General features: G+C 47.6%; 1 protein-coding gene and 1 non-coding gene across 2 annotated transcripts; both read right to left on the reverse strand.

Moving 5' to 3' along the window:
- Positions 1 to 25,083, reverse strand: LOC135379103 (uncharacterized). The gene is made up of 7 exons (XM_064612358.1): positions 24,939 to 25,083; positions 19,506 to 19,562; positions 15,521 to 15,566; positions 11,426 to 11,460; positions 6,028 to 6,052; positions 4,892 to 4,926; positions 1 to 126 (listed from the first exon to the last, which is right to left on the reverse strand). Exons 2-7 carry the CDS (start codon positions 19,549 to 19,551, stop codon positions 8 to 10), a joined length of 306 nt encoding a protein of 101 aa, XP_064468428.1. The 5' UTR covers positions 19,552 to 19,562; positions 24,939 to 25,083; the 3' UTR covers positions 1 to 7.
- Positions 22,631 to 22,703, reverse strand: Trnar-ucu (transfer RNA arginine (anticodon UCU)). The gene has a single exon. It is a non-coding gene; the product is annotated as a tRNA-Arg (tRNA).
- Positions 25,084 to 26,546: the final 1,463 nt, after the last annotated feature.

Consider the following 26,546-nt stretch of genomic DNA (forward strand, 5'->3'; position numbering starts at 1 on the left):
GAAGGTTTCAATGCTTTATTTTTGTCAACAGTTCCCGTAGTTTCTCACAAAACTGCGGCTTCACTTTGGGTTCTGGTTTTGCGCAGCGGGCCTTCAGCGCGGCAAGCCACCTACGGCGATTCCACCCTGCAACAAACAGAGATGACGTCAACCACTTCATGAAAACCTGGAACCTTCAGGAAAAAAAACCTTCATGAAAACTTCTGGACTCCATGAAAACCTGCAGTGCAGGGATGTCGGGGTAGAGATGCAAAATTTCAGGAAATTTTGAATAGCTCGAAAAAAAAAAACGGTTCTTTCGGGTTTTTTTCCCCGAAAAATGGGAAAAAATGGAAACAAACGCGGTTACTGCTGAGTCGAAGCATTGCCGGCCAAGCCACAGCACACAATGAGCTAGAAACTTTAGTAGTGTTCACCCTCTAGGCAAAAAATGCGGAGCACAGCATCCCATGAGACTGCTGTCTACTCAGCGATAGGTAATTGGAACAACCCGTGAACTCCGACCAGAACTCCGACATTATGTGAACGCGATGGCGATCGCTTGGAGCGGCCAGACGGAGCTCTAAGTTGGTGGTTGTTGGCAGATTAGAGGCACCTATGGCACTGTTGGCGGGTTGGAACGCATCGTAGGCACGAAAATTTACATTTTTGAATTTTATCGCCTGGAGATTTTGGGCAATTTTTCCGGAGACGAGTTAAAAACCCGAAGAAAGACTGTTTTTTTTTCCCAAAATTTTCGGTGTTTTTTTTCTTTTCTTTTCTGGGGCTTCGCATCTCTATGTCGGGGACAGTGTAGACGGGCGTGCGGGCACTAAGAGTGTGTCAAGATCTGAAAGTGTATTAGGCGTTAGAGCTATTAACTAGGGATATGCCAACCGTATCCTCGAATCCACACAATCCTCGAATCCTAGACAGGGATTCGAGATGACAAGGATGCAGCCCGAGGCAGGGAATTAAACAACAGACAACAATTTCCGGAGTTCGAGATTCGAGATCCGCGAATTCGAAACCCCCGGGTGTCCAAAACGGCGAACCGAATCTTTCTAATTGACCGACCCCGTTTGTTTGCTTGTTTTTCAAAATGGCGCCTCCGGAATCCGCCGAGAAACCTCATTGGCTGACAGGTGTTTTCTTGTTTGTTGGTTTGTTTGCATGGCTCTGGACTGAACGAGTTCAGACAGGAAGTGTTACATTATATAAGTTTAAAATTAACCTGGTTTGGCGTTTCATCGTTGCTTATTTTTTTAGGGAAATAATTCGGACTCGAGAATTGATGCATTTCTCACAGTCGATGAACAACATGTTAAATAAATTACGTCGTAGAAGAACTATAAGGGGCATATTTTCTCCTGAAACTGGAGCAGCATTTAATTCGTTTTTCATTAAACGAAGGCATAATATTCTGCATTGGAACACCTTTCACTTGACGTTTTTCTTTTTTTTTTTTTTTTGTTAAGGATTTGAAAGATTCGTAGACTCGTAGAACCTTTCATGGATTCGGACCCGGATTTGAAAAAAAAAAAGTTGCATTCGTCTCATAGAACACTCTATAACAAATTGCCCCACTTTGCGCGTGGTGGCGCTTTTTCGGTGTCGATTGGTTTCAGGCATCCACATCCCAAGGAGTAAGGAGGGAAGATAAGCTGGGAGAGAATGTAATGAGGGAGAGCCAGTGAGCTGTACAGAGGCGAGACCTCCTTCCGGCGATAAGCCCCGGAGGCGTCCCACGGGGGTAGATATGGTAATAGAGAGATAAGCTTTTAGGAAAAAATCTTCCCGGAAACAAGCTGAGATAAGCTGCCTGCCATATTCGAATCCACCCTGGACGGTGTCAGGTTGAATTTTTCCCAAACCTGCTGAAGATATACATGAGAGTCACCTAACCAAACCGTTCCGCTAACTAGATCACCGGTAACTTGCTGCGTTAACTTGCGGAAGTGACGCCAGGGTCCCTGCTTTCGTGTCAAACGCCTCACAGGTTGCGACAGGCGAGATGCTTTGTGATCGCTGCGCGTTTACAATTCTGTTTCCCAGGCGCCCTCGGCGCCGAGGCATCCAATCCAGTCCCAGACATGCTTGCTTGCGCTGGGCCCCATGTGCGAAGTGTGTTTGTTTGGTGTGTTCTGACGTGCACTCTAAGAAAAAAAAGGAGTAAAACGGGGAGTAATTGCAGCTTCCACTCCCCTAGTCTGCAATTACTCCCCATTTTAGTCCCCTAACCCAACATTTAGTCCCGACATTTACTCCCCAGGACTGCAAATTGTCACTAAACTTCGCGAATGGTCTCCTGAATGCAACAGTCCACGTAAATATGTGCCCTTGGTCAATTTGAACGACATAAGGCTGTATAACTCAGACAACGTAGCAATTTTCCAGCCACACAGAGTAAGAAACAGTTAGCGCATCTTTCTTCGCAAATTGTGCCCTAGTATGGCGCAAGATTTTATATCACTCGATATATCACCGTTGACGGTTTGCTTCAAAGTATTTTCATGCATGCGCACCAATTATGTACCTGGGACTCTTACAACAGCGCGTGAAATGCGGTCTTCACTCTGTGACATTCATTTACTCCCGTGCATTTACTCCCGAAAGGGACTATTTTTTGTGCAATGCAATTGCTCCCCAAAAGGAGTAAAAGTACTCCTTTTTTTCTTAGAGTGTGTGCGCTTGGATTTTGCCTCATCCCGTAAGGAACGGACAGCGTACGGTTGTGCTGCGACGTGGAAGACCGGCGCAGGGAACTCGTAGGAGACAGCCTTCGTAACACGCTAGGCCTACCGTATCTACGCCCACCCCCTTTTTCGGTTTCTAGATCTTATGAGAGTTGTAGGGTTTGAAGGAGCATCGAAGACCCCCCCTGTGAGAAGAGCATTACATCGTAAAATTGCGGCATCTTGGATAAATACTGTTGTACAGCCCTTTGCAACGTTAACTTGAACGCGGCCCACGGCTGGCAGAGCGGTTGGAGAGCGACACTGTCGGCGTTATGTAGAGCTATAGGGAAAGAGCGTTGTGGGCTATCCCACTCGTGCTTGGGGGTGTTTGTCGAGAGGGAGAAGCTACGCTCCGGATGCGCGGAAGAGGCCACTGATGACGCGCTTGAGAACATTGTTGATAACGTGATTGATATCGTTGATAATATGTTGTTGATAACATGATGATGATAAGTAGAAAGAGACACAAAAAAAGTAGAACGGGAATTAGAGTAGAAATGGAAGGGACCGGTCACTAACATAGTTATGTGTTCTATGTTTTTATGCACACAGAAATGTTGCGTAAATTTTGTCTGAAATTCTTGTGACAGAATTAGAACGGACCATTTCTACTCTGCTTCAGTAGGACATTTTTCCGGTAACTTTGCAAGCCTAACAGCTCTTCCGACGTCTCCACTCGTGCTAAAGAAGACGTGCTCGATACCTCATCAACATTTTTTTTCACTACGCTAATAATTAAAGTTCTCAACATTGTTGTTGTTGTTGGTTCTCAAAATCGTCTGCCTAAGCCGTGTCATAGCAGGCAATGTCAAACACAGAATGCCTACGCGGCTGCTGCGCGGCTCACAGCGGCTGTTCTCATTGGTTGCGGCGGTTGAAAAAAGCGTGATTGTGACTGGAGCGACCAGTGGTTTATCCAGAATCGCAAGCATGGAGAGGTGTTGGAAAAAAATGGGGGGGGGGATGATTATTGTGCGCTCTTAAAAATGAACTTCACCACATAGCGCGCTCCTAGCCAACCATCATCCCGAATGACAACGTTCTCGCCCTACATTTGTCGAACACGGGAGGCAGGAGCCTATTTTGTGCTCATTATGCGCGGCACGGAATAGGCTCCGCCTACCGTTTTCAACAAATCAAGGGCGAGAACGCTGTCATTGGGGATGATGGTTTGCTAGGAGCGTGCTATGTGGTGAAGTTCATTTTTAAGAGCGCACAATAATCATCCCGTCATTTTTTTTCCAGCACCTCGCTTTTTTTTTCAGCTTTCTCGCCCTAGATTTGTTGAAAACGAAAGGCGGAGCCTATTTCGTGCTCATTATGCACGGCAGAGAATAGGCTCCGCCTACCGTTTTCAACAAATCAGGGGCGAGAACGCTGTCATTGGGGATGATGGTTTGCTAGGAGCGTGCTATGTGGTGAAGGTTATTCTTCATGGTGTAGTTACATCATTACAGCTTAACATATCATTCCCAACATGTGCCTGAAGCTGAAATCGCAAGCCCGCGCCCCCTGTAGGGGGGGTACACTGGTGAAAAAGTTAGTGGGGTGTTCAATGAACATTTGGGTGTGTTAGGGGGTGTAGGGGGAACTGGATAAATCACTGGGAGCTACTTTCAAGAATGAGCGTAGCGAGTAGCTGCCAGTAACGTGTGTTGTTCCCTATACACAAAAAAGCAATCCAAGGAATGGGCGCCGCCATTAGTGCTGCCACCCCGTGGTAGTCACAGGAACTGTGCACGTGTGGACTGCCATTTTTCGAGTTCCTCCATTTTCCCCGTGTGTTTTTTCGTCCATTTTCGTGCCCGTTCGTGTTCATTCCGTGCCCGTTCATTTTCTCCGGCTCGGCAACCGGTGTAGAACAGATATCGCAACGGCCAGCACTTCTCACGTGATCAACTGTGCATATCACACGCGGAAGCAAACAATCTTCTTTTCCCTTGATCTTTGGAACGTTAATACACTACTCAGATGTTTACCGGATGACTAGTTCTATGGAATGTTGACGTTATCGTCAGTCATATTCGTTACAGACGGCGGCCACCAGTATTCATCCCAATGGAAAGAGCGATTTTGGCAGTCCACCCCTGTTGTGTCGTGGCTGGGAACGAGGCTAACAGGCGCTCGGAGACTAGTGCTTTGAGAGTAACGCGACAAGGCCTATAGGTACACACCAGAACGTCCGGGCAAAGGTGGCAGTGTCGGATAGCTGGAAAACAATGAAGACAACTTATAGAACATCCAGATGGTAACATACTGAGGGAATACATTTAAAATAATATTGAGAAAGGCGTGACCTATCATGCCTCGCTACCTTTTGAAGTTGCTTTGTTATGTCTAATTGTTGTGTGTATAAGGATCGACATCGTTTTGTATTTATCTATTTTGCTGTACTGACATGTGCTAGCCCCTTTTGAATTTGAATTTGTTAGTGTTTACACCGTTCGCATTTCTTTTTCATTTAAATTTGCTCTACAAACTTTGCTGTCGTTTTGAAGTTGCTTAGTTATATGTCTAATTGCTGTGTTATAGTCTTTCATAGTTCTGTATTTCCCTATTTTTTCTGTGCTGACATGCGCTAGTCCCTCTTGAATTGATAGCGTACACGCTCCGCTGAACACAATTCTCCCCACAAAGTAGCTAGCTTTTTTTTGTTTTTTTTTCAGTATGCAAAGACTGCATTACAGGGCATGCCCTCACAGTCTTATTTCCTCCTGATTTTCATGTAACTAGTGAATAAAAAGAACCAGAACCTGCATAATAGATGAAAGAAATCTTGACCTCTCTGGTGCGCATAAATCATTCATGGTACATGATATAGTATAATCGTAAATCGCAGTAATGCACAATATAAATGGTTCGATAAGTCGTAGATCTTTGGGGCATCACCACCAGGTGCGCATGGGTTTGATCCAGCTGAAACACGAGAGCCTGTGCACGCATAATTGAACATATCACGTTGTAGAATTCAAGAAAACACGAGGTACCAGGAGTCGAACCTGGCTCTTCTAATTTCGGGTCATATAGCACACCACCACCGTTACAACCACACCACTCACCACCCACCAACCGTTACACCACACCATCACGAATTTTCTCTCGAGCTAGAGTGGCTCATGTATACGGGGGACGGACAAGCCCAACCGCGCTTTCCCCCTTCTCACTTACATATTTTTCACTCACTCTCTCATTCAAACACGGGGCAGAACGAGTATGTAAACGACGTAATCAATGAGAACTCGCGGACGCAGACCACAGCAGACACGTATCCACAATAATACACTCAACAATGGCACTTAAAAGCACTTACATAATGCAACGAGCAGCATGGAGTCCTGTAAACAAGTGACAGAGGCCATTGAATGTGTATCTATACCCAGGGGATCAGATCAGCATTTGCACTTCCCCCGCAATATATTTCCATTACATCAATCATCAACCCATAATACGTCGATCTATTACATGTTTCCCTATCACACTGTAAACTGAAAAAACACCCTTACCGGTGTAAATGGCTTGTCCTAGGACTAACACCACTTTTTACACCGTATGGTCTGGAACACCCTTTTAAGAGGGTGTATTCTGTGTAAAACACCCTTTGAAAGGGTGCTTTTCCTTGAAAATGCCGTCCTTTGCACCCTTTATACACCCTTTTAGGAGGGTGTTTAACAATCTTACAGCTTCCTAAAAGGGTGTTTAAAATGCCGTCTTTTGCACCCTTTATACGGCCTTTATCGGAGGGTGTTTAACAATCTTACACCCTCCTAAAAGGGTGTATGAAGGGTGGAAAAGAAGGCATTTCCAAGGAAAAGCACCCTTTCAAAGGGTGTTTTACGCAGAATACACCCTCTAAAAGGGGTGTTCCAGACCATACGGCGTAAAAAGTGATGTGAGTTATAGGACAAGTCATTTACACCCATAGGGGAGTGTTTCAGTTTAAAGTGGCATGTCGCGCGAAACATAACGCGCTTCCTGGTTATCCATTACACTTCAGCCACAATGGTACATTTTTCAAGGTAACGGAATAACACAGAACGGAATGGAATGGAATAACACTTGACAGTTGGTGTTACACCGGCGTCTGCTAGACGCGTCCTTCCGCTGACACCAAGGCTGTAGGTTCTAATGTGTCAAAGATGTCGGTAATTTAGCGGCACGGACAACTTTCTTTTTCTGACAGGTCACACTCCGCCAGTGGCGGCAAAACTCTGGGTTGGAAAAGTAAGCACATCTTCACTATTATATGCACCGTAGACCTGCAAGGTTTTGAATCCCGTGCTGTAGACCACTTCACGTGCTGACGATCCCGCGTTAAGAAAACGCGCTAAGATTTCAATTTCAGTGTACTTAATGTACTTGACGTTTGAGATTTACTTAAACTAACGAGAAGTGGGCTAGCGTGTCGCCGAAGTAGCGTATGGCTTATGCTGACAAAATACGCTACAGGGAGACTTTACAAGGATTCCAAAAAGAAAAAAAAAATATATGTATGGAAATATAATGAAGGAAAAAATCGTTCCTCGAGGCTGTGTATTTTTCCAGTATATATATATATATATATATATATATATAATGCAGGAAAAAAAGCCATTAAAGAAACAAATAAATGATACTAGACGTGTTTGAAATTCAAACTTACAGATTAACATGGCTTCTATGGCTGCACGCAGAGAAACAGATACTCATGGAACGATGCGACAGCACCAGAGGACACGTGTTTCGCCGTGTTTGCGACTCGTCGGCCTATATATATATATATATATTCAAAGGGAAAATAGCCGAGGCTCTGTATCTGCACGTTGAGCATATGTTTGCAGTTTGACCGTGCACTCCCAGCCAAGTACAGCTGTGCACGGTCAAACTGTAAACATATGCTCAACGTGCAGATACAGAGCCTCGGCTATTTTCCCTTTGTATATGTACTTGCTAGCTCGCACTGCGACCTCCACAGGTAGCGCCGTCACCGTGGAACATTGACGTCTCGCCGAGACGCGACCCAAGACCGTGTCACTTCTCTACGCCGGGCTGACGAGTCCCAAGTAGGACGAAACAGCTCTACTTGGCTGGGAGTGCACGGTCAAACTGTAAACATATATATAATATATACTATATAATACTATGTGTATATATATATATGTATAATGCAGGAAAAAAGGCATAAAATAAACAAGTAGATGACACTAGACGTGTTTGTTATTCAAAATTACGTATTACATATACGCTCGCTGAGTGACCCCTCGTATCGTTCCATGAGTATCTATGTACATGTATATGTATATATATATATATATATATATATATATATATATATATATAATAAAAAGATAGACGGAGCTCTTTGGCTGCACGTATAGCATATGTTTGTAACTCAAACGTCGCCATGCCAGTACTGGATAGCTCTTTCGGCCTTGTTGGGCCTCATCAACAGTACGCAGGCAGGCAACGTTTGAGTGGATGGTGTCAGAAGGACACGTAACACGTGATTCCTCCCGTCAGAGTGAGATAGCTCACTCACTGAAAGCCCAGTGCAAAGCCAGTGAAGTATAAAATAAAAAAAACAGCCGGAGCTCTTTGGCTGCACGTATAGCATATGTTTGTAACTCAAACGTCGCCATGCCAGTACTGGACAGCTGTTTCGGCCTTGTTGGGCCTCATCAACAGTACGCAGGCAGGCAACGTTTGAGTGGATGGTGTCAGAAGGACACGTAACACGTGATTCCTCCCGTCAGGGTGAGATAGCTCATTCACTGAAAGCCCAGTGCAAAGCCAGTGAAGTATAAAATAAAATAAAAATAGCTGGAGCTCTTTGGCTGCACGTATAGCATATGTGTGTAACTCAAACGTCGCCATGCCAGTACTGGACAGCTGTTTCGGCCTTGGTGGGCCTCATCAACAGTACGCAGGCAGGCAACGTTTGAGTGGATGGCGTCAGAAGGTCACGTAACACGTGATTCCTCCCGTCAGGGTGAGATAGCTCACTCACTGAAAGCCCAGTGCAAAGCCAGTGAAGTATAAAATAAAATAAAAATAGCTGGAGCTCTTTGGCTGCACGTATAGCATATGTTTGTAACTCAAACGTCGCCATGCCAGTACTGGACAGCTGTTTCGGCCTTGTTGGGCCTCATCAACAGTACGCAGGCAGGCAACGTTTGAGTGGATGGTGTCAGAAGGACACGTAACACGTGATTCCTCCCGTCAGGGTGAGATAGCTCATTCACTGAAAGCCCAGTGCAAAGCCAGTGAAGTATAAAATAAAATAAAAATAGCTGGAGCTCTTTGGCTGCACGTATAGCATATGTGTGTAACTCAAACGTCGCCATGCCAGTACTGGACAGCTGTTTCGGCCTTGGTGGGCCTCATCAACAGTACGCAGGCAGGCAACGTTTGAGTGGATGGCGTCAGAAGGTCACGTAACACGTGATTCCTCCCGTCAGGGTGAGATAGCTCACTCACTGAAAGCCCAGTGCAAAGCCAGTGAAGTATAAAATAAAATAAAAATAGCTGGAGCTCTTTGGCTGCACGTATAGCATATGTGTGTAACTCAAACGTCGCCATGCCAGTACTGGACAGCTGTTTCGGCCTTGTTGGGCCTCATCAACAGTACGCAGGCAGGCAACGTTTGAGTGGATGGCGTCAGAAGGTCACGTAACACGTGATTCCTCCCGTCAGGGTGAGATAGCTCACTCACTGAAAGCCCAGTGCAAAGCCAGTGAAGTATAAAATAAAATAAAAATAGCTGGAGCTCTTTGGCTGCACGTATAGCATATGTTTGTAACTCAAACGTCGCCATGCCAGTGCTGGACAGCTGTTTCGGCCTTGTTGGGCCTAATCAACAGTACGCAGGCAGGCAACGTTTGAGTGGATGGTGTCAGAAGGTCACGTAACACGTGATTCCTCCTGTCAGGGTGAGATAGCTCATTCACTGAAAGCCCAGTGCAAAGCCAGTGAAGTATAAAATAAAATAAAAATAGCTGGAGCTCTTTGGCTGCACGTATAGCATATGTGTGTAACTCAAACGTCGCCATGCCAGTACTGGACAGCTGTTTCGGCCTTGTTGGGCCTCATCAACAGTACGCAGGCAGGCAACGTTTGAGTGGATGGCGTCAGAAGGTCACGTAACACGTGATTCCTCCCGTCAGGGTGAGATAGCTCACTCACTGAAAGCCCAGTGCAAAGCCAGTGAAGTATAAAATAAAATAAAAATAGCTGGAGCTCTTTGGCTGCACGTATAGCATATGTTTGTAACTCAAACGTCGCCATGCCAGTGCTGGACAGCTGTTTCGGCCTTGTTGGGCCTAATCAACAGTACGCAGGCAGGCAACGTTTGAGTGGATGGTGTCAGAAGGTCACGTAACACGTGATTCCTCCTGTCAGGGTGAGATAGCTCATTCACTGAAAGCCCAGTGCAAAGCCAGTGAAGTATAAAATAAAATAAAAATAGCTGGAGCTCTTTGGCTGCACGTATAGCATATGTGTGTAACTCAAACGTCGCCATGCCAGTACTGGACAGCTGTTTCGGCCTTGTTGGGCCTCATCAACAGTACGCAGGCAGGCAACGTTTGAGTGGATGGCGTCGGAAGGTTTTTATCCTGCAGTCAGGCTTTCCTTCCCAGCGGCTCAGTGCCCTCCTGCCCTCGTGCCCTCCCAGCCAAGGACAGCTGTTTCGGTGTACTTGGACCTCGTCAGCCTGGCGCAGGGAAGTGACACGATCTTGGATCGGCGCAACAGTGCGTCTCGGCGAGACGTCAATGTTCCACGGTGACGGCGTCACCTGTGGAGGCCGCAGTGCAAGCCAGCAAGTACATATACAAAGGAAAAATAGCCGAAGCTCTGTAGCTGCACGTTGAGCACAAGTTTACAATTTGATCGTGCCCTCTTTAGCATTCCAAGTATCTTAAATGTAAATAAATTCTCCCCTTTTTTCTTACTTCCCGTACCTTCGTAGTCTGTGTTTCAATTTTCATTTCAGCTACATATATTCGCGGTCGTCCGAACCCCATTCACCAAGTATATATATATATATATATATAAAGGGGGAAGCCATTAAATAAATAAATAAATAAATGACGCTAGACGTGTTTGAAATTGGTGCTGCCTCTGGTGCTGTCGCATCGTTCTATGAGTATATATATATATATATATATATATATATATACTGGGGAAAAATAGCCGGAGGTCTCTGGCTGCACGTATAGCATATGTTTGTAAGTCAGACGTTGCCATGCCGGTACTGAAAGCGTGATCGTGATTGCAGCGACATTCAGTACCTGCTCGAGTACCTGCGTATCTCCACCCCTCACCGTCCATCCTTGTCTTTTTTTCCCCCTTTGTAGCGAGCCGTGGACAACGACGAAGATGCCCACGCGCCTAGAGCATCGGCATCTGTTCCATCGGCGCGGCCATGGAGACAAGGCCACCGTCATCGTCTCTCCGTGGCATACCGTCATCGCAGGTCGGGACTCGATGTGGTGACCCGAACTACGGACACCTCAGTTCGGTAAACGATTCCTACAGTTGCAAATACAATACAATTCAGCGTTTTACCATCTCCAAATTTTGCAACAGCTTCACCTCCTCCACACCTTTTATTGTTTGCTATAGGAATGGGGACGCAGTTTCTGTGTGGCCAACAACAGGGCACCGATGAAGACATTACCCCCCCGTCCCGAGTATTTGTGAGTAACGTGGGCTGTTCCCTAGGTACGTACCAGAACGTCCAGGGCCGTCCGTTGCCGGATATCGGCTGTAAAAGTAAAGATAAATATTACAGAACGCGCAGGTTTCCTACGCTAAGGGAAGGTCGTTAACGTAGCGGCGATGGGTAGTACTTGAAGTTACCAGGTACTCCAGTACTACTTTAAGTACATTTCTGAGTACTTGAACTTTACTTGACACATTTCAAATTGCGCACTTTGTACTGCGCATAAAGTACTCATAAAAGTCGTACTCCCCTTACCTTTTCTTTTTTTTTTTTGTGCTCAAGGGTACACGCTCTTTTCTTCTGTTTTGTCGAATACAAAAGAGATCAAAGAAAGCTAAGTAAAAAACAAAAAAAAACGTAAAGAGCGGCGATAAAGCAGGCGAGCTGGTGATAATTGATCTTCATAACGAGCCCTGAGACTGAAAAAAAAACACACTAAACCGGACAGAGAGATTCCTTTTTGAGACTTCTCCTTTGAGACTCCTGTTTAGTGTGTGTGTGTTTTTTCCCCCAATCTCAGGGTTCGTTATGACGATCAAAGCTAGGTCACTGCAGCCCGTTGTCGTCTCAATTCTGCTTAGCGCACCCGTATATTTCTACGATAGTGGAGACTCTCCCTTCCCGCGGCTAGAGTCACTACATAAGCTTCAGAGTACCGACACTGAGTTCCAAGGGAGAGCAGGGGCGCCATCTTGTTTTTGCGCCACACCGGTACCAGCCCCATTTGAGGATCAAAGCCGGCTAATATAATGCTCCCTGAGGGATAGAGAAGCGTGTGTGATTGTTGGGCGATAATCCATGAATTGTCAACCAGTGCGTCCCGAAGATGTCAAGGTGAGCTCAAGGCCGTCAACTGCTGCTTGCAAACGAGAGGAACATTTCTCCCGCGATCGATTGATGGCGTCCTGCGCTAAGGTGCACAGTGCGCGTGCGCGATGTGCCTTTGCCTCAGGCCCCGCACAGCCCTAGCACCGGCCCCGCGCACGCAAGGAACTTTTCTGGCAATCCTCAGCCGCAACCTGTCAATCACTTGGCTGCTCCTCCGAATACGACCGTCGAAGTCGCGATCGCTGGCTGAGGGGGCGACTTCCGAGACGAAAATACCGCAGCCCAGGCAGAAGAACACGCTAGCTGCATGGAAGCTTTGCTGGTCTTTCGCGTAAGCCATTTTACAAGAATGTGGCTCATGAACACGTCATTGCAAAGCGCCAACAGCATTTTTGAAGCTCTCATCTCTTCTGCAATTTGACGAACATAATGCTGATGACACTTTCTCACGAGCTCGTTCAACATAGGGTGCGTTTTTTTTTATTCAACCCGGGTAGCCGGGAGTGCGGTATCGACGTCAGAACCTTTATCATCACGTGACTCCAGAGTAACCACCTTTGACCGTAATTTTCGAACGGCTACAGTTACTGTGCTCTTAAAATGGTGGACTGGCCTGACGGGCGAGACGATGTGGAAGTGCTGGCACACTGTCTCTTTAACAACTTACCGCAAATGCGTGCACTCTAGCAGATTTAAAAATGTTCTACAGTTTTTAAAGGGACAGTCCGGGAAAACCGGAAGTTGATTTTTTCCAACTGCCACGGAGGCTTACATGCTGCGTGGAAACTTTCAGCTCACAAAATGGCGTGGTTTTCGAGATATCGAATAAAAAATACTCCTCTGAGGACATCTGGTTTCATTTTTCTCCCTCGCATACTCCTTGCCCCAAGGATCATCTATGTACGTCAGCCGTCATGTGAGCATGACGTCCCCAATGTACAAAGTGGAGCGGAGGACAGCGCCGTTGCTGGGAATGCAGAGAGGTGTTTTTGTCTATGAGTGTACTGAACAGAAGGCTGCGTCGTGATACCTGTGTTTACATTGACGCTACTCTGCATTTTAGTCTACATAACGCGTGATTGCTACTCAAAAACGTCATAATCGATAAATGCTAGCACGCAACAATCAACTATCGCGCAAACAGGCATGCGCAAATCACGTGCGGCATTGCTCTTATGCACGTCACGCGAGAGCTCGCTGCCGCCTTTACCCAGGGCCAACTGCGGCATAGAAAAAAATCGATTATAAATCGTGCAATACGATTTCTTCTGAAATATTTTGCACAGTTGTTGTGAGGAATATTAGAAATCATAAGGCGGTGTTTCCCAGACCTATGTTTTAGACCGAACTGTCAGTTTAACCAGTCCTACATTTGCAAATTGAGCACCGAAATTGTCTGTCAGCAGGACGGTTGGTAGCAGACGACGCATCGTCGTCTGCTATCTTGTGTGTGCCGTCAGAACGACGGCTACCCTTCTTCAGAGCAGTCCCGTCGAAGGCTCCCTTCCGCCTTCTGCCTTCTGATATGCTCTGGTCTCGCTTCAAATCCGCGTATTGATCTTTCGCCTTTGGGCCAGGATCTTTCGCGGTGGAGGGAAGCGAAAGGGAGCCGGTCCTTCATATTTGGAGAAGGGCCCCTTGATAACGCGGTCCGCCCCTGCATGGGCCGTGTCTTTGAACGCGCGGCCGATAACAAGGTCGTCGGGGCAGTACCGCTTGGGGTGCTGTTCCGGGAAGATCTTTTCCTGATCTGAGCAGAGTAGAGAGGAGTTGTTACTCCCTGGCTAATTTTCGCCGCAGAGTTACGACGTCATTTCCTCCACTCTGGCTATTTTTCGCCGGCCTAGAATAACTCGGAGTTGCCAGAGTTGAATAAGAAAACGCACCCATAGAGTCACTGAATAGGGGTACATAGTATCGCATTTCCTTTTCCGCACCGGAGCTGCCGTTCGGTGTCCGGGATTGGAACGATCGTGTCAAGTGGTCCATCTGTCCGTGCCGTCCATGTTGAGTCCCCTCCATCCAAAACCAGTTTCCTGGGTTTCGAGCTGACTCGATAGCGCGCTGTTCTCCGACGGAGGAGGAGGAGATTGCCCTCCCGTTGCTAGGCGACGCTGCCGCGCGGGACCAATGGTGGCTGCCTGCTCGCCGGCGTCGCTCAATTTGCGCTACCGCGGTTGCAGAGTTGCCACTCCGGAGTTGGAATGATTCCGGAATCATTCCAGGTTTAGCAGAGCCCGGATTGGAATTGGAATGGAATGGCAGAAGCTGTCCTAGGAATGGGAATGGAATGGTCTGGGTGCCCCAGTGGCAGTTTTTGGTTTCAACGTGCTGATTTCTGCCCTCGCACCCTTTGCACCGCAACTGCACACGGTCGAGAGTGAAATAACCTCGTCTTTGCGCTTTTTCCGTGCTTGGTAATGTCGATCTCCTCCAGCGCTGCTGGACGTGCCGGTATGGTTACCGGTCCTTTGCTTTTATTGAGTGAATAGACGATTTCATAAATTGCATGGATGGCCCGCCAGAGAGCGCTGTGTTGCGAATGCCCCACTGCACCTTGGGATTTAGTTTTCACGAGTCAGACAGAAGAAGAAGGGTGTAAACGGTTTCGGTTTTCCCTCCTTCTTTCGAGCAACAGGCAGGCAAGCACGAATGCAAACCATTTCCCACGACGCATTGCGCGATGCACGTGACTTGGGCGACGGTGGGCCCCCGTGCGGAGCCCAAGAGCAATATCTGAAATCGCCTATTAACGAAATAGAATTGGGTTGCGAAGCCATATTCCAAGGGTGCGAACTCACCATACCTCTTCATTCCGAGGGATTGAAAGGAATGGAATTATCGCAAGTCTCCATTCGTCGGAATGGAAAGGAACGAGAGACCCCGTTCCTGAACTCCTAGTGTTCTCCCTATTCAGTGACTCTAGTTCGACACTCGGTCGCGGCGAGTTGCTCACTGTGTGAAAGGCACCCACTCTCTGCAACTTCAATTCGTGCAACCGTTGCTGGAGCGAATCGCAGCAAAAAGTTGCATCGTGTGAATCGACTCTTATTATGTGCAGTCTTCAAAGACGACACGACCGACGTTCAGGATTCCACACTAACAAGAAACCTGTATGTACAGATGTACAGATATGCATGGATAATTCCGTTCCAGATCTTTTCTTTTTTTTTCATAAGGGCTACCGCATAATTTGCTCAGGGATATGGCTTTCACGATAGCATCCAATGTATCCACAACAGTACGCTGCACAATGCCACTTAAAAGAACTTACATGATGCAACGAGGCCCGCGGGGTCCCGCATCAGAAGCAGGAAATCCTGTAAGCAAAGGAGAGAGAACCTTGAAAGTACCTCTCTACATACCAGGGTTCAGGTCAACATTTCCATTTCTCGCGGAATATTTTCAATTACATCAACCTTCAACCCACAATACATTGACCTGTTACATGTTTACGTAGAGAATATCACGCGAAACATATACCGTTTCGTGGGAATTCGGTACACGACTGCTACGTTACTTTCAAGGCAGGTAATGTCATTTTATTGACACCAATGCTGTGGGTTGTAGTGTCTCAATGACGTCGGTAATCTAGCGGCGCGGACACTTTTCTTTTTTTTTTTCAAAGGTCACACTTTTCCACGGACGTCAAACTCCGGGTTCGCGGGAAAAGTTGGAAGATTTTTATCTCTACACTCTAGGAAAAAATCGAGTACTTTTACTTTGTGAGCGCGGCTAAGAGGGATAGGCCAGGAGCGTAGCGGAATGCAGATGTTTATTGGCCGGTGGCCGCGGATGGAATGAACTCCGGGTGGAGAGCGTGGGCGGGAGCACGCGCTTCTTCATCGTCGGCGGAGGCCGCTACAAGGGCCCCCCCCGCTGAACCAGAGGTCGCCGCGGAACAGTGCGGACCGATGGTGGACCAGACGCCCAGCTGACGCGGCGGGCAGGAGAACGAGGAGGAGGCGCGCTCAGGCAGTGCGAATGCGGCGCCGGAGGGTCGCTCGAGTCGTCAGGAAGGAGGAAAGCGGGCTTGACACGGTCGACTGAAACAACCTCCAGACGGTTGGGCAGGCGGATGGTTAACGTCTTGCCCTGCGGGAGTGGACGAGGAAGGGGCCGTCGTAAGGGGGCTGCAGCGGCTTACACGTGGCGTCATGGCGCAAGAAAACATGAGTCGCTGTGGCGAGTTGAGGGTGGACAAAAACTTGTCCAGACGAAGGGCGGGTGGGAGGCGGCCGTAAGTCCGTGCAATAAGCCTGCAAGCGGATGGCGAAGTTGAGAGGATCGGGGGCCGGCTGCTGGAGGCAGGCTGCATCGAAGAATTGCCCGGGCAGACGCAGTGGGGCACCGAAGACCAGGTCGGCAGGGGAGAGCGGGAAGTCAGACCGGGTAGCGGACCGTATGCCCAGCATGATGAGGGGCAATCGCTCTACCCACTGGTCAGAAGGATTGGCTCGGAGGGCGCTCTTGAGGGTTCGGTGGAGGCGCTCTACGATCCCATTGGCGCAGGGATGGTAGGCTGTGGTTTGGTGGTGGCGAGCTCCCAGAAAACGGCAGACGTCAGCAAAAAGTCGCGAAGTAAACTGTCGCCCTCGGTCCGTAGTAATAACAGCTGGAGCACCAAAACGGGCCACCCAACTGTGCAGAAAGGCGCGGACGACAGTGCTGGCAGTCATGTCCTGGATGGGTATTGCCTCCGGCCAGCGCGTGAAACGATCCACGATTGTGAGTAGGTAGGAGTGGCCGGACGACGTGGGCAGAGGTCCCCCTAGGTCCAGGTGTATATGTCGGAAACGGGCGTCGGGTGTTGGAAACGGCAGTGTTGGAGATACTGTGTGCCGCTGCACCTTCGTGCGCTGACAAGCCAGACATGTTCGGGCCCATTGACGGACGTCCCGGTTCATGGAAGGCCAAACGAAGCGAGCGGCGTTAAGCCGCTGTGTGGCGTTGATACCGGGGTGGTGGAGTCCGTGGAAGGTGTCGAAGAGACGTCGGCGGAAAGGGAGGGGGACGAGGGGCCTCGGCGTTCCCGTCGTCATGTCGCAGAGTAGCCCGCGCGGTGTGTCGAGGTAGGAAATGCGCTGGAGGTTGAGTGACTGCGGCGACTGTTGGAGGGCTTGGAAATCGGTGTCCGAGGCTTGTGCGTGCGCCAAAGCAGTATAGTCGGGCGCGGGAGGGCACGCTTGCGCAAGCGACATCCAGTCACCAGTTTGTGAGCGCGGCTAAGAGGGATAGGCCAGGAGCGTAGCGGAATGCAGATGTTTATTGGCCGGTGGCCGCGGATGGAATGAACTCCGGGTGGAGAGCGTGGGCGGGAGCACGCGCTTCTTCATCGTCGGCGGATGCCGCTACAACTCCTTCTGGGGATTAAATGCATTGCCACAAAAAAAGTCCCTTTCGGGAGATAATGCACGGGAGTAAATGAATGTCACAGAGTGGAGACTGCATTTCACGCGCTGTTGTAAGAGTCCCAGGTACATAATTCGTGTGCATGCATGAAAATACTTTGTAGCAAACCGTCAACCGTGATATATCGAGTGATATAAAATCTTGCGCCATACATAGGGCACAATCTCCGAAGAAAGTTGCGCTAACTGTTTCTTACTCTGTGTGGCTGGAAAATAGCTACATTGTCTGAGTTATACAGCCTTATGCCCTTGACGTTGACCAAGGGCACATATTTACGTAGACTGTTGCATTCGGGAGACCATTCGCGGAATTCAGTGACAATTTGCAGTCCTGGGGAGTAAATGTGTCGGGTTAGGGGACTAAAATGGGGACTAATTGCAATCTAGGGAAGTAGAAGCTGAAATTACTCCCCTAGATTGCAATTAGTCCCCATTTTAGTCCCCTAACCCGACACATTTACTCCCCAGGACTACAAATTGTAACTGAACTTCGCGAATGGTCTCCTGAATGCAAAAGTCTACGTAATTATGTGCCCTTGCTCAATTTGAAGGGCATCAGGCTGTATAACTCAGAAAACGTAGCTTACTCCCCGTTTGACTCTTTTTTTCCTTATAGTGTTCATGCACCGTATATGTGCACCACTTTGAAGACCTTGCATGACACCACAGTACTGTCCTGTTAATTTGAGCTAGAAGGCGACGGAAGATCTGATCGAATTCACAGAGTTCGAAGCAGAGAGAGGCGCTCTGAATGAGGACTTGACGGGTTGCAAGCTCATCGTCGGATTGTCGTTGCGATAGCCGCGTCGGGCACGCGTTATCGGTCGCCAGCGTTTGGCGTAACGTTACGTTCGCGGTAGCGTTACGTCAGAAATATAAGTGTCTCATTCTTTCCGAAAAACCTGTTCGCGCGAAAGGATCGAGACAGCTCAGGGCAAAAACTAATATTACACGCGCTCTTGTTGATTTTTTCGGCGGCCGCCGAAAAAAGAATGCGTATAATACGTCATTTGCGATGTTAAACGCAATTAACCCAATCGCGAACGTCGTTAACTCTATTATGTACAATGAAAAAATGGCTAGGAAGCAAGCGAGATGGTGAAGACGATGCATAATGTAAAACCCCGAGTCTAGGGAACACGACAGGACAGACACAACACGAAGTCTCTTTTGAGATTTCGTGTTGTGTTCCCTACACTCTTAAAAATGAACTTCACCACATAGCACGCTCGTAGCCCACCATTATCCCGAATGACAACGTTCTCGCCCTTGATTTCTTGAAAACGGGAGACGGAGCCAATTTTGTGTCTATTATGCACGGCACAGAATAGGCTCCGCCTCCCGTTTTCAACAAATCAAGGGCGAGAACCTTGTCATTCGGGATCATGGTTGGCTAGGAGCGTGCTATGTGGTGAAGTCCATTTTTAAGAGTGTAGGGAACACAACACGAAATCTCACAAGAGACTTCGTGTTGTGTCTGTCCTGTCGTGTTTCCTAGTCTCGGGGTTTTACATAATGCCCCTATTATGTACTCAAGTCAACTGCAGTATATATATCTATATATATAAGTAAAAACGTTGAAAAACATTAAAAGATATATGAACAATCAATTTTTCGTCTCGATGTCTCAGGATATTCTCCTTCCACGTGCACCACCAGCTTGAGTGCGCCTCGTATCTCTTCCGTAATCTGGTCTGTTTTCTTCTCTTTATTTTGTTTTGTTCAAAGCACGAAGGGTCTGAGGTTATGACCTGTTCATTTCGATCACGTTCTCACGCTAACGTGAAAGTTCGGGACATCCGAGAAATGCCGTTCTGCAAAGTAATGAACACGTGTCGCTTCACTTACCTGCGAGAAGGACTACAAGCAGACAAGCGAGGGCCAAGACATTCATGCTGGGACCTGCTGCAGAGATGCACCGATATGTCATCAGGTTAGCAGAAACCACACACACACACAAAGTAAGCTTATAACGAAAAGAGCGCCGAGAAAGCAGGCGAGCTGGTGATAATTGATTTTCGTAGCAAACCCTGAGACTGTGAAAAAAAAGAAAAAGAAAAAGAACACTAAACAAGAGTCGGTTAGTGGCGACCTGGCGGATGTTTTAAGTATGACAAAGTTCCCTCTCTGGAAATCGAAAAAAAAATGTCACTCGAATAAGGCCAATCGATGAGCGACCTCTGTCGCGGACTGGTCCAGTCGGGCAGCGGCCGGAGGCCCTTTCGTGACTGACTGGCAGGCGGGAAGGAGGGTGGGACGGCGTACGCGGACTACGGAGACTCTATGATCGACTTGGGAAATGTTGTTTCTCTTGTTAGCGTCGGAGGGGATCACACAGGCAGGAGTCGCAACACCGTGCTCCGCACAACATGGTCGCGTCCGACCTCACACTAGTAAGCGAAGGTCGACGTATTTGCTCAGGACTTTTCACTCTGTATATCGCTGCGCGAACGCGCAGCAGATGAACTCGGAGAGAAACGCCTGCACTGCGATCCTTATCGTGTGCCTACACTCTTAAAAATGAACTTCACCACATAGCACGCTCCTAGCCAACCACCATCCCGAATGACAACGTTCTCGCCCCTGATTTGTTGAAAACGGGAGGAGGAGCCTATTTTGTGCCGTGCATAATGGCACAAAATAGGCTCCTCCTCCCGTTTTCAACAAATCGAGGGCGAGAACGTTGTCATTCGGGGTGATGGTTGGCTAGGAGCGTGCTATGTGGTGAAGTTCATTTTTAAGAGTGTAGTTTACGTCGTGGTTCTGCTACCATCGCTGGGGCTTCCTTAGCTGCGGAGATTACGAATATTTAAACCGCGTTTATTTAATATATAAGCTGTTTTTGGAAAGAAAAAAAAATGAATTTCGCCTCGAACATCCAAGAAGACGAAGGCAACGAAACGTGTGGCCTCGTTCTTTGCTCTGAAGGCACAAAAAGTAGATCGATCTACGAGAGTGGTAGTGGCTTGGAAACTAGCTTAACACTACCAAGTTCCAGGCTTAATTGGTAAGGAGCCGGACGTCATCGAGGCTGGATATCCGTTTCAAATCAACAAAGTAGAGTAAGCGGTGGGCAGCCTTGAGGGACGGGAGAATGAGTGTGGTTCATTAGATGTCGAGTAGATTATATCTAATATTTTACAGATCATCGCTTGGACGAGTTGGTTACGGCCAAACTCCTGTCGAGAACCTCGGTGAACCAAGAAGCATTCCTTGCACTTCTGCACACGTACCTTCCATCCACACCTCGGCAAAACTCCCTCATGAGCATGCTCATTCATGCTCACTTATGCTCAGTGTGGCGAATGAGTTGGGCACAAGCGAGCGAACGGAGATCTGTAGGGAGCGTTAACGAATGTCTCCGGATTACCGCGGGCTCTATGTATATCAGCCGGACAAGTACCACTAGGTGGGTCCCTCTCCAATATCATCCTAATCATAACAAGAGCCCATTAAGTCATTCTCTATACTCTAAGCAGTTACAATGACAGAAGGACAAGATGGACTGAGGGCAATCTCATGGTGAAAGGGTCTGGAGCTGCTACACTGCGGAACGTAGCAACACAGCTGCGATATTTTCCTTTTTTGTTGTTGTTTCCGTCATATTCTGCAACTCGGACACCTCCCTAAGCAGGACACACTTCGGCTGCACCGCGGGTGTCCAAGACAGGGAGGTTTCACTGTACGTGTCTGAAAGGAATGGCGATTTACTGGTGGTAGGAAGGATCGGCCTTGCCCGGGAAGAAATCACACGGCTATTCAACAGGAACCCGTACTGACTGACGTTTGGCTGTAAACGTCCTGAAAAGTGGGATGATGCAATTTCTAGATCTAAAACCCGAAAAAGGGAAGAAATATTTACGCTGGTTCTTATCGCAGAGGAAAGAGAAACCAACTGTACCCTTCTAACCACTCAAAGGTCGTGATAACGGGAATTGTTGCCACCTTGGTCAGCTCCACCGATTTGGAATGCGTTTCATTAAACAACTAGGACGACTCGTGGATGCCAGTTTTCCCGAGGACTACGTGAGCGATTGAATACAGTGGTGGATAAAAAGAAATCGGGGTGAATACAAGAAAAAGAAGAAGGTAAAGAAGTACGGTGAACGCCAACGGCCTCTACACCGTATCGTGCGCAGCATCACGCATAGGATGAAAAGGTTCCCGATCGAAAAATCCATCAAGACTCCACCAGAAATTCTAATGGTCCATTAGAATATTTTGATGGACCATGGAAGCAGCTTGTCGCCACAGTAACAACTCCTAGTGGTCCAACAAGGCTGTGAGCGGTCCGACAAATGCTGTCCCACAGCCCGTCAGGTGGGCCAAACGGCCCCACAAAAAGGCCTAATGGTACCACAGGGCTCCTGACGGCCCAATAAAGGGTGTCAAGTACAAAGTCTAAACTTTTGTCTGCCGCAGGCATATTGTCACGAACACGCGAAGGTACCTTGTGTGCGGTGCGCCGCAAAGAGAAGTTTCCAGAACGTGCGGCTGGAGTGATTTATTCCACCGCTTTGATGAAGATGAATAAACGAGAGCATCAGAGGGCACAGGGCGATTGTTAATCGAAAGGACACTGAGGTTTAACGGAGCTATGAACTGCGCCAAGCTAGCCCGCTGACTGTGTCGTCTCAAAACTTGTTGGCTATGACACCTTTTGTATAGATTGATTGATTGATTGATTTGTATAGATGAATCCGGTTTGTCCGCATCTTCACCACATTTAGAACGCTGCTAGACAACCATCATCCCCAATGACAGCCTAGCAAACCATTAATACCCTAGGGACATCCCTACAAGGTCTGGACATCCATAGGATATCTGTGGCATGTCGTACAATTAAATTTGCGTTTTGGGAGCGCTCCCGCTCCAGATTTGTTGATAACGGGAGGTGGACCCTATTATGTAATCATTATGGCGGCAAAATACTGTCGTTTTGCACTCTACAAGCGATATTCTCATAAAAAGTACATCCCTGGCGGGGATCGAACCCGCGACCTCTGGATTAGAAGTCCAACGCGCTATCCTCTGCGCCACAGGGACCCGTGACTAAGACCCGCATGAGTTGGAGGCAAGCATGTTGCTGTCCATTTTCATCTAGTAGGTAACCTATGCAGGGAGATATGACAGCTGGTGTAACCGAGTGGCAGGAACATAATAAGACTAGTGTTCCTAGCGCTCCTGCTTCCACAAATCGGGGACGAGAACGTTGTCGTTCGGGATGATGTTTGGCTAGGAGCGTGCTATGTGGCGAAGTTCATTTTGAAGAGTGTAGAGCAGAACGTTATGTGTACCTCCACGTTGGCGTCCGATTCTTTGCTACGATTCTTCAAATGACGTAACAATGGATAGTGGTATCTGGATGGAGCTACTTTTTACTCGCCCGTATTAGAAAAAAAGCGCGTTTTCGTATTAACGCTGCACACGTTACGAAGGAGAAGTATTGTACGATAAATTGTAAATAGAGTTACGAAGCACATAATAGCAACCCCAAGCAGCAAAATGTACTGAAAGTCGGGTGCAATAGGGGTGGACGGGTAGGTGGAAGGCCTTGAACAGACTCGTGAAACTAAGGAACATCGATAAGACACATACCGTCCACCCCTATTGCACTCGACTTTCAGTACATTGTGCTGCTTGGGACGTTACACCCATTACACCCGTATCTAAATGCCCGCAGATAGCAGTTCTTGCCTCCTGTAACACCTGGCAAGCCACATTATTAGCGGTGGTTGCAGAACTCAGCTGCACGACACCAAATCATTTTACGAAGATCGAAAGATAAACAGGATCGTCGAGTTAGGGAAGCTACGATGGTCGATGCAATGAAAGAAACATGTGTCAGCAAGACGTCTCCGTGTTTCACAGATAGGCAGCTAGATCTTATCAGAGCCGAAACAGTTTCGGATAACGAAGAAGCACGTCACACCTAGGAATTGTACGGAACCATTACCATAGTGCACAGCCGCGACAGGAACACAGACGGAAGACACAGACACAGCGTTCAGCTTGAAGCGACGTTTATTTCGCATACACCACACTGTGGCTTGACAACCCGATATTTTCGCAAGAGGTGAGCTCGTTCTCTCCAAGAGCGAGCTGCAGTTGCTGCTCACGTTGTTTGTTGCCACCTCCTCCAAAGGAAAAGATTTTGCGTTTCGTTCGTCTCTGCTCTTGTCGCATTAGTGCTGTATGAGTATAACGGAAGTTTAATTGAACGCTGCTCCCTTGTCGTCCGACCGCGTTCCTGTCGCGTTCGTTCGATCGTCCTGTCTCGTTCCTGTAGCGTAATGTTTACGTAAAGGGACACGCTCTACTACCCCTTTCTTTGTTGCCGTATCGGCCTCATACAAATACGTCCGGACCCGATAGTCCCTTTGTGTTTGAAATAACTTTGCTTTAAGACTGTAGTCCTTGAACTGCATTGTTCTGTTCCCAAGCAGCACACGATATTGGGTCCATATTGGCTGATCATTGGCGATACGCGTCCAATATTGTACTTGTTGCGCGAAGATTTCCCCCATATTGGTCGAAACTGGGCACTATGGGTCCCAGATTGCCCAGTTGGAGCCATTAATGGAAAAATCCTGGCAATACGGGCCTCATGTTGCCCTTGTACACCCTATATTGACTAAAAATGGTTTGCATCTTGTGTCTGTGCCTTTGACTTTTTCCTATTACTGCACTCTCATGTCTTCTCTAGGCGGTGTACACTAATCCTCCTGGGGACGCAAGAAAACTACGAGTTCGTCATTGGAATTGGCATTCCAGCGACACACATAGTAACTCCTGCTCCACTGAGAAGCATTACCTCCAACGTAGGAACGCCATGGCTCCATTGAGGGAGTGTCCCGTGGAACAACAGTCCTCAAGACATAAGCAGCTCGCAGCCTGTCTGATATCTTTCCTGTACCACGTGCGTATACAGCTGTATGTGTGCCACACTGAACACCGGGTTGTGGCATGCGGTGACCCGTTTTCATAACAGGAACTGTTTGTACAAACAGCGGATTGAGTAATGGAAATAGAAAGGACTCCATGAGGATCCGGTGGATAAGTTGCAGAGATAATATAATAGCTCAATACATGCAGCAAGGTGTTACTGCCCCTGTACCTTCTCCTCGAGTTCGACGACCTCCGGGATAGGGACTAGGGGGCTTCTCGACATCCTCTCTACCCTTTCGACCGCGTCCCTGAAGTCCCTAAACTCAAAGAGACGCTACCATCATACCACCTAGCTTGCGTCTTCTAGGAAAATCTTAACCAGCAGAAACTTACCGATAAATCTCACTACCCAAGGAGATATGACACAGAGATTCTTTTCAACTGACTGCCAGTACACGTTCAACTTTTTATACAGTTGGCAATACAGTCTTTTTATGTGAGCTTCCAGGAATACGAGGACCGCAAAACAAACGCAAAATTTTACATTCCTGGACGGCAAGCTGTAGAAACGCATTAAAACGCTGCGATTCAACGAGAGATGTTCTTGGAATATGCGTATATGGGGCTGCATATGGTTGTACGCATTGATACAGCTTCTTTTCGAATGTCGTGAAGTCTTTCTTTGTCGTTTGTGAAAACGAACAGCTCTTCAGCGTCGCATGTTTTGAACAACGTGCGACATTCCCAATGGTGATATTGTCTTTCAGCGCAGACGTGCATGAAAGAGGAGCTAAGGTACAGAGGGCCATAAAAGCGCTTCTTTTCTTGCATGCAGGTATCAAACGACAGTGAATCGCAACTTGAATATATAACGTTTCTCGCAAATCGTTGTTGAGATGACAGGAGGAGGTATATTTCTCTTGTGTGAATGGCTGCAAGTCGGACAGTATCTGTAACTAAGATCTCAAGAAGGCACGAGGACCTGTCTGCGCGTCGGTGGGGCCAGTTGTTGACGAGCATTCCTTCCATGTCGCCTTTCATGTACAACGTAGTCGCTAAAAATGAGGCAGAATTTCGTTGTTCGTTTTTATTTAGGTCAGTTCCAAACAGGAACAGGTGGAAAGACAAAAAAAAAATGATTCGGTTATTTACCATGCGTCCCACGGGACCTCTAGTGCCTTATGGTTGGCCTCCACCTGCTTTCGTTCTGCGGACCGTATTCTTCTCCTGCAACCAGGTGAAACTTGCCCAGCACATGCGCTGAAGCCTTTCGACGATTTGGGTAAAGTGTCAGGCACACATCTCAACCACCTTAGGAGTGGTGCATCTCAAATAAAGTAACGCCCAACCTTCTCGCCTTGCCCCATATGGTGTACTCTCTCGTTTTTGTTTTTCAAGGCAATGTGGTGTCTAGTGTTAACTGACCTAGAGTGCTTAATAATGAACCTCTGTATGCAATAGGGGGATGATGATGATGATGATGATGATGATAATAATAATAATCCTTATTAAGCACAGGGGTGCGGGAAACAAGGGCAAAAAAGCCGCGAGGCTTGACGGGGCCCAAGCTCCCCAACTTTTCACACGGCAATGACAAAAAGCTCACAACATGGTAAGCATGAATAATCGCGTGAACACATACTCTACAGTACAAATTGAAATGCAACAAGGTAACTGGTACTCAATTTAAAAATATATTCTTGATGCTCCGAATGTTTAAATTATTAACGTCAATTTTTCTGGATGCTAAGTCGTTCAATAACCTTCCTAGTCTATGGCTAATTAACTGATAAATCGAATTAAATCGGGATAAATCGAATTATCCCCATTATAGTATTTTTGTTGCAATGACATCTACATACCAGAGTGTACCTTTCAAAGAAAAAAATAGGACCGTACTGCAATTTGTTGACTCGCTATAGGAGGATAAGAAACGGGAAGAGCATGCGTGTGATGGACAGCCAGTTCAGGCCCCTTTTCTATGCATACAAATGGCGTAGC

This window comes from Ornithodoros turicata, chromosome 1, assembly GCF_037126465.1.
Source record: "Ornithodoros turicata isolate Travis chromosome 1, ASM3712646v1, whole genome shotgun sequence".
Lineage (NCBI taxonomy): Eukaryota > Metazoa > Arthropoda > Arachnida > Ixodida > Argasidae > Ornithodoros > Ornithodoros turicata.

Excerpts from the sequence above, each read along its gene's own strand:
- LOC135379103 (XM_064612358.1), bottom strand. The coding sequence starts at position 19,551 with ATGAATGTCTTGGCCCTCGCTTGTCTGCTTGTAGTCCTTCTCGCAG. Across the intron at positions 4,927-6,027 it reads CATGCTGCTCGTTGCATTAT|CTATCCGACACTGCCACCTT; the intron begins GTAAGTGCTTTT and ends ATTGTTTTCCAG. Across the intron at positions 127-4,891 it reads ACCTTTGCCCGGACGTTCTG|GGTGGAATCGCCGTAGGTGG; the intron begins GTGTGTACCTAT and ends TGTTTGTTGCAG.